Source organism: Trachymyrmex septentrionalis, unplaced genomic scaffold (genome assembly GCF_001594115.1).
Source record: "Trachymyrmex septentrionalis isolate Tsep2-gDNA-1 unplaced genomic scaffold, Tsep1.0 scaffold86, whole genome shotgun sequence".
NCBI lineage: Eukaryota > Metazoa > Arthropoda > Insecta > Hymenoptera > Formicidae > Trachymyrmex > Trachymyrmex septentrionalis.
Window position 1 is genome coordinate 1,092,652 of NW_017306049.1, and position 9,282 is coordinate 1,101,933.

The 9,282-nt window shown below is 31.5% G+C and overlaps 1 protein-coding gene across 1 annotated transcript in view; it reads right to left on the reverse strand.

Moving 5' to 3' along the window:
• The window catches only part of LOC108755198 (nuclear pore complex protein Nup98-Nup96), a 45,363-nt gene that overhangs the window by 7,239 nt on the left and 28,842 nt on the right, over positions 1–9,282 (reverse strand). Inside the window, 7 exon segments of the mRNA XM_018498082.1 lie at positions 44–276; positions 379–656; positions 1,886–2,026; positions 2,104–2,212; positions 3,186–3,369; positions 7,131–7,440; positions 7,506–7,633. Of these exon segments, the coding sequence (XP_018353584.1) occupies positions 44–276; positions 379–656; positions 1,886–2,026; positions 2,104–2,212; positions 3,186–3,369; positions 7,131–7,440; positions 7,506–7,633 (1,383 nt within the window).

The following is a 9,282-nucleotide window of genomic DNA, read 5'->3' on the forward strand; positions in this document are numbered from 1 at the left end:
ATAGTAAATGACAATATAATTTATTAATTATTTAATAGTTTACCTGCACTTTGCATAGTAAGATTCACAGAATTTTTTTCATCAAAAGTAGAATTTAGTGGCACTTCGATCAAATTAATCGGTTCTGAATGATTTGATATATTATTTTGCGTTCTTAATTCGACCACTGTATTATTCACCTCTTCGGATACATTTGTTCCAGAAAATGGTGATTGCTGTCCCTCAAGCAATTCATCGTTTGAAATTTTATTTTTCCGTGGAAGTGTCGACTTCAACCTGTGTAAATTATATTTAAAGATTCAAATTAATTTTTTTAATATTTGTATTAACTTAAACAAATTCGAGATATGAAGATCCGAAAAATATATTTTGCATTACCAAGATGTAGATGATCGTCGATCATTTGCAAATCGATTATTATCTTGGCTGTGATTTTCTTTGTCATTAACTTCAATATTGTTACTATGTATTATATTTGTATCTGTCCTATCATTTGCGGTATCATTTGTCACGGATTCCACATTTTCTGTGAGAGATTGAACCGAAGAATTTGTCGCTAATTTCGGTCGTAATACTAAACGTTTTGCACTTGGCCGAGGTTGAAAAGCCTCGGTTATCACAGGATCCTCTTCTTCGAGACCATCAAACAAAGATTTCTGGAAAGGCATTTCGTAAAATAATAATTTAGTATTCCATTTAATAATGATTTAAAAGAAATACTTTATAACCACATTCCATATTTAAATATTTAAAAACTAACTTAATAAAAGAGGGTATTAAAAGAGGCGTTTTAGTCCTCAAATTACACCCGAATAAATCTTGAAAAATATTTGGGTCTTCAAAACATAGAAAATAACAATCGTTTTTTCGAATCAAAAATAACAAACCGAGAAGTAGTGGAAACATTGCTAAAATGCCTTAAATATAGTATAAAATGCCATTATTCTCATATACGGTTATTAATTGCAAAATCATAATTTTAGCCAGAAATGTAAGTACATTCTGTATGCAAAGATCTCGAATCACTTTAGCACTATCTAGGATGCATCACGTGGAGGTACAGTCCGTATAGAATATATCTCTTGGCAGAGATAAGGACTTCAGTTCGTCCTCCTGTGGCATTTATTGACCCTCTCTGCTCTGTGTGTGTGTGTGTGTGTGTGTGTGTGTGTGTGTGTGTGTGTGTGTGTGTGCGTGCGTGCATGCGTGCGCACGCGCGCGCGTGTAACGCAGATGAAGTGTGAATTTGCATTTCATTTACACTTTTATCATAACCTGATCGTACAATAATGATTTTTCCTCAAAATATCAAGAAACTGAGGGATCGAGATATTTTCTTAAAATCGAGCTTTACCGAAAAATTACTCTTAATAAAGCTCGATTTCAAAAAAATATTTCTGTGATCAATTTCTCGATAATTATTTTGAAGAAAAATCATTATCATCATCAGATTCTGGACGAAAGCAGATGAAATGTAAATTTGTTCCCATTTTATCTACATTATAAGCGCGTGCGCACGCACGCACACACGCACACGAAGTAGGGTTCAGTATCAATAAATACCACAGAAATGATGAACTGTGAAGTCATAATTTGTCACGGGACTCTCTGTATATTTACGCGGTGCATCCTGGATAGTGTTAAAATAATCCGCGATCTTTATATGCAGAATGTTCGTACATTTCTGACTAAAATTATTTTATGGTTTTCCAATTATTCATCGTAAATGTGAATAATACTATTTTTGCTATATTCTAGCAATGCCATCATTTCTTAGAAAAATGAATGTTTCCTGTTATTTGAGGATTTACCTAACAATTTTGATTTTTTTAGATCTATTCAGGTATAATGAAGGTCAAAATCGTTTTTTAACTCCCTCATTTACCTTAGATAGTTGTGTAGAATTGACAACTCTAGCTTTAATTTTCGGAGATTTATTATTCACAGTAACTTTATATTGTGGACTGTTCAATACTTTCGATGCTGGATTTGTAGGTTTTAAAAGTTCCTCAGTCTTTCCAGATGCCTATAAAGATGCACATTATAACCAAAAATTACAATACTTCTTTCAGGATAATTATTTAAAATCGACAAGGTACTTACTGGTAAAAGATTCTTCAATAATGGTGAATCACCGAATGGTGCAGAAACGAGAGCCAAAATTTGCTGATGTACTGGTACTGAACCGTTTGTTTTAGTTTGGTTTGCCACTCTAAGATAAATTTGTAATACTTATTCAATCTAATTATTAAATATCTAAATAACTAAACAAGCTTTTAATTGAGATAAATAAAATTAGAGATATTAATGAAAAAGAATAAAGGCCGTTCTATAATTATGTAAACATAAGAATGGGAGTAGTAGTATAGGAGTAATAATGAATATACAACAGACTAAAATCTAAGGCCCAATTTTTCATTATCTGGTTAACTTAGGGTCGTATTCATAGTCGTGATTCAACTGAGATTCGATTTGAGCTAGGTTTGAATCAGTCTTTTATTTGAAAAACGCTTTTCAAAGCATGATTTAATAAATCCGATTGGTTCAATCTTTAGTTCAAATCTAGCTCGCTTAAAATGAAGATCAATCGTGGATCGATCTACAACTATGAATACAGATCTTAATCAGTTAAGTCAAGCTATCAGTTGAATTAAGCTTAACCTGATGTTTCATCAAATGGGCTTCACCTATAACATCATCATAGATGAAGTTCATTGGATAAAACATCAAATTAAGCCTAACCAAAAATTACCAGAAAATGAAAAATCGGACTTAAAATAGAGATTAAAGATACGTAGTAACTTGATTATGACAATCAGTTTAAACTTTCATCTTCAAGATGAATATTTCTCAGAACAGTATTCTCTTCGTTTATATTCCATGATATATTATAATATAACCAAAAACAATACAATAAAAAGTTTGACATATGAGTTGTCATGTTATCGACAAAAAAATGCTGGTGACATGAACACGTGCATAACAGCACTCAGATTGGTTAACTTTTATACCTTACGCCATCGTAATTATAAAAGATGAAATTAAACTATTTTTCACAACAATTTTACAATTGATAATATTAGTTTACACAACTACACCTTATGACACTTTATAACTACTCACGATTACGTTCACGCAATTGTAAAACGGTCTTTAATAGAATTAAAGCATAAATATTGCATTACCCTCCGCTGAGCGAGCTCATTCCTGTTCCAGATATCATATTAGAGGTCGTTCCAAAAGTAGAAGAACCAAATGTTCCGGAAGTATTAAACGTTGTATTATTTCCAGCATTTCCAAACAAACTTCCTGATTTTTGTTGCCCAAATAATGAAGAACCACCGCTCAAATTTAAACCAGTACTCGTGCCTATACACATATACACATATGTACATATATTACATATACATTCGCACACATTCATATACAGGCTATAATAGAGCGACTATATCAGGTTCATTTTTCGAAAAATGCATATGTTCCAGATAAAAGATGTAGAAACGTATTAGATAGCAGTATGGCCTTGTGTGAATAGCGTTATTAAAGGGTGTTTTCCAGTAAGAGACACAGATGACACAGTGACAACGTTTACACTCTTTAGTCCTGTTGCTCATGTCCGAGCATGGTGACTTCTCTTATATGCCTGTGGTGCGCACGCTGGTCGTACAGTTCATATGGGATCTATGGTTTAATGTCAATTCTGAACGACGAAGTTTTTGTTTAGAGAAGTGTTTTTGGCAAGGATACTCTCGATGGGTCGCCACCTCCTTCCGAGAGGAGAACGAGTGTATGAAAATATTTTGATTTTACCGGGAATCGAACTCGGGATCTCTAGCATAGCAGACCAGTCCGCTGTCTACGAGTATTTTATCACACTCGCTCTCATACAACGTTTACACGGTATATCCTTAATCGAGTTTAATAATATTCGCTATTATGATACTGGCCAATCATAGCTATTCCTCTGAAGAATGGAATGACCATGATCCATATAAATGTAGTCAGTGTAATAGAATGAAGCAGTCTTGTTATTTGTTAAACAAAGATGACACGATCACTGTGTCATATTGTGTCGCTTGCTGGATAGCACCAAAAGTCACAAAAACTAATTTGAAAATTTGAAATAAATTCCTATTTTTTATTGTATATCTTTGTAACTGACTTCAAGAATTTTTCAAAGCGCTATAACAAAAATTAATTTTTCATTAATTACTTTCTGAGTTACAAAGCTCAAAAGTTACAGTATCACCGATTTTAACACTGTCCGACTTTAACAATCTTTTGTTCGACTTGACACAACCTTTTTAATGTTGTTAAGGATCTCTTTTTGATTTTTATTAAATTTTATTAAGGTCATGATAATATTATATAATGCCAAGATCATCAACATTGGAAGTTTGTTTCTCCTATTTTCATTATTACATTTTTCTTCTTCTTTTTTTTTTAAACTTCTATTTGGATTTCCAACCATTACAGTATCATACAAAGAAGGATCCAAGGATCCAGTGATAAACTCCTTGGAGAGGCTTCGCTTGTTCACAATTCTTATAGTATCGTATCAAAGTAAATATTCAAATAGGTCTTAAACCTTTTATATAATTCGCAACGGCCTTAGGGGGCCCGCACCCATTTTCCATAACAGTAATCGTAAGACGTACCGTTAGATTTAGCTAATCAGAGCTGAAAGTTTTTGGAAATTCTTGTCTGTGATTAACCAATTTTTCCGTTACGTCTTACGATTACTATTATGGAAAGTGTGTACGGGCCTCCTTAAACCTTCTAATTTAATTACATTAGATGGAGCAGTAAGAGCTGCCATACACAAAATTCCGCAACAATAACCGTAAGATGTAAACTTAAGCCGATGAGCCAATAAGGATATTGCTTTAGGTGTATGTAATCTAACGGAAATGGTAATAATGGTAAACTTATCTATAACCTCGCAATAAGGTGAATTTCAAACTCACCTTATGAATAAGTTTACTACTATTTTTATTTCCGTTAGAATACGTAGATAACAGTAACCTGATTGGCTCACTAACTTAAGTTCACGTCTTAAGGTTACTGCTACAGAAATTTTGTCTGCGGCAGCCCTAAGACCCGGTTGCATCAATATTACTTTGACTTTAAACAAGACTTAAAACTCTCCGTCTCGTTTTAAAGTGAAAAAGAAACAGAGACAGAGAGAATTTTAAGCCTCTCTTAAAATCAAAGTAACGTTGGTGCAATCGGGCCTAAGTCCGATTTACATAAGACGCAGAACACGGGTCGCAAGTCGCAAGACTAAAAATTAGAGATCATAGTTTTGAACATACATTGGATATACACATGTACAGGTTATACATTGCTTCTTAGTAAAGGCTGATTGTTCCACCTTTTGATAAATTTTATTTGTTAGGTAAATCTGGCAATCCGCGCATGTGATTAGTTAATTTTGCTACTTACCCAACAGATAAAATTTATCAAAAAGTGGAACAACTGAGTCTAAGTCGGGTTGCCTATCTGCCTGGGCAGGGGTATGCTTTATTGATAACACAAAATAAGATTAGATTGCAAATCCGGCAGAGAATGAAACAAGAGAAATTGAATTTTACATTCTGTATAGTGTAAAATTCAATAATATGATATTTAATAATACAAATAATATCTGATTTAATCTAACATAAATAAAATTTATTAAATATTTAAAAATATATAATTATAAATATTTATAATTATAAAACCAACATTTTTTTCTTAAAATGTCTATCTGTAATCTATATAATAAATATTTGCAGTAATCAACATTTGTTAATGCAATCTTGCACATAAAATAGTTTCTCTTACTTGATCATAAGGGGGGAAGGGGAGGAGTGATCTCTGAAAACGAGTTACTCAGTATTCTGTAATTCGTTATGCAGTCGTTACGTATTCATAACTACTATGTAAAATATCTGCCCAACTATCGTTATATAATGACATATTACAGAAAAAATGACGAATTACAGAATTCCGCTCTTGGTACCCTATTTTGTAACTCATTAAGATACAACATCATTGCGCAGATATTTTATAATATAAAAAGCGTTACAGTCTTAACGAGTTACAGAACAAGGTATCTGCTCAGGATGCTTTGCTCGCAGTATTGCGTAAACGAACGACAAATCGCTCTGTCATAGCCTTCGCAGATTGGATATCTTGCTGTTCATAATACCGCCAGCTATAATAGCCGAGATTGTATTACTAAAAATGAATTTATTAAAATATTAAAAAATGAAAAGGGTTAAGAACAACTTGTCAAACTCGATCCTACAAAAGTGAAAATAATGCAACGTAAGATATATAATGGAAAAGGTGTGAAGTTTGCTAATTTATATTTGCAATCAGATTAACCTAAAAATCACACCTTTTGGATGTAGATTGAAAATCACCAACCCATATAAGAGTATTAAATTTTTTATAAATAAATTTTATAATATTTTGGGGTTTATTTAATATTTTCGAATTTTTTATTTAGGTTCAATTTTACAACTCATAGTTAACTCTTAATCAAGATTCAACTTATTCCTCTCTTTCTAATGCTAGAATTGGAAAGAGATGAGAAATAAGTTGAACTTCGATTAAGAGTTAACCATGAGTTGTAAAACTGAGGCTCTATTTTTGAGCACATATGAATAATTTTCGCATATGAAAATGACAATTTCTGGATTGTGATCGATTGTATACGGAATTGCTATTTGCGATATTTGTTCAAGAATAAGGCCTCTGGATCTTAGTTTTCAATCAGCTCAGCTTTTCCAGATTTTCTATTGGAAGAAACGATCCAATACGATATGAGCAGCTATATTCATGCAGAAGTTCGTTTAGTAAATTTAGGTCATGTGACTAGCAGATGAGAAAGCAGTGGATTCGCTATCCACTGCATAAATAAATGCATTCTATTTCAAACTTGTTTGTGTTCATTATTTCGACAACGAATTATTTGTGGTTGTAATGTTTATAATTTATACATTAGCTCTTCCTTTTGATCCAAGAGGAACGCGCTTACAAAATTTTTTAAATACATTTATAGCTATATCACGCATATGCACAACACTAACGTTAATATATGTAAATTGAATCATGTATTAAAAAAAAAAAAGAATAATTACCAAGTCCACTTGAAGACGCAGGTGTAGTTCCGAATGAAAACCCTGATGTTTGTCCAGCCGGTTTAAAAGACGAGTTGAATAATGAAGACCCAGCATTAGTGCCAGAATTGAAACCTGTATTAGTTCCGAATGTAGAAGGCGCAGTTGCACCAAACGTAGATGTTGTTCCAAATCCTGTAGTAGTAGTTTTGTTACCAAATAATGGTGTGGTGGTATTTGTAGCCGGTTGACCAAAACCAGTAAAGGCGGTACTAGTCGACGTCGATGGAATATTAAAAGCAGACTTGTTCTGATTGAACAATCCAATGCTCTATAAACAAAGTATAAATATTATTTTGATTTTTACACATATATAACGTGTTTATTATATATTACCTGATTAGGTTGTGTGGAGCCAAATGTAGATCCAAATCCTGTATTTTGTCCAGTATTAATGCTACCAAAACCTGTTCCAGCAGTTTGGTTAGTACTGCTAGTGCCAAAAAGCGGCGTCGGGGCAGCTGCTATAAATAAAATTGTATACTTTATTAAAAATATATATTTTTACACATTTACTACTTTAGTAATACAATAATAGTAAATAATGAACAAAAAATCATGTAATATTTGAAGAAAACAGACAAAAGTTTGTTTATTCAAATATTATATGATTTTCTATAGTTTTTTCTTCCTCAACAATTGTAAAAATACATTTGTACGCGTGTGCATGGATAGATGTGTATGTTTCAATACTTTTTAAATTACTATATATATTTCAATATTAATTTTATAGGTTCCATTAATGTATAAAAATATAAGCACATATTAACATCTATGATTAATATATTAAAATATAAGATAATTAGAGAATATTTATACAGGCTAAAGCTCAAAATTTGAACATATAAAATGTACAATATAATTCTATGCGTAAAAAAAATAACTTCTTTCTTTGATAAAATATTTTCTAAATGAGAACAATTTATAAGTTACGTATAAATACTAATATGCCTTTATGTTATTTTATTATTTCTCTAAAATAAGGCTTCCAAAACTTGTATGAATCGTGATCCACTTTTTAAAATGGCAAACGTTATATATTGATTATTTGCATTACTTTATATTTATATAATTTTATCTATATCTCACTATTTCTTCTATTTGTAAATTTTTTATTTATAAAATTTTATAAATTATTTCTAAAATACATACATAATGAGGTATGTGTAGAAGAAAGCGTTTATTATTTGTATTGATGACAACTTTGACATCGATATAGACGCAAATCATTTTTAAAGAGTTTGATAACTGTAGCCGAGATTTCAAAATATATCATAATTGATAATTATCAATTGTATGGAAAATTGGGTCGGGGGAGTTAATTTTCACGTATAATGTAGTTTATAATTTGGTAAATAAAATGAACATGAACATTAGGCTAAATGTTAGTCAATAATAGATATTATTAGGTGTAAAAAGAGAAACACCTTAAGAATAGACTTCTTTTTAGAACTTAGACTTTTATAGTAACAATACGACCATTATTTCATGCACTGCTAATATGTAAATGCTATATCTTTTGTTCATCATATTATAAGCTATATTGAATAGATTTTCACATTTCCTTGTAAAAACTAGCTCATTTCAGCAAATTCAATTTTCCGTACAATTAAAATACTTTTCTAAATTGTTTCAAAATCGTAAAAGAATATTCCGTCCATAAATTGAGAATTTATATTTTAAAGACTTCATAGTGATATTTGAATCACTATTCGTGATATTTAAACATCGTTATTTTAGATATGATTTATAAGAGAAAATTTTTCAATTGATATCTCTTGCTCTACGAATAAGGATCTTCTTTTAAAAATTGCCGTTTATATGTTATCCAATTTATTTTCAGTTATTGTTTCACATAGAAAATTCTCTTATTAATAGCGATGTTTATATATTGGGTCGTCCGGAAAATACGCACGAACTTTCCGGACGACCCAATATATATATACGAGGGTCGTTCGAAAAGTCCGTGCAAAGTCATTGCTGATGGCACTACTGGCGCGTATCAAGGTTAGATTTAGTTAGTAGCATCTCTTGGAGGAACACACACCAAGTTACAGCCAGATCGGTCTATTTGTTTGTGTTTGGCATTCATTTGAATCGAGGAAGTCGAGGG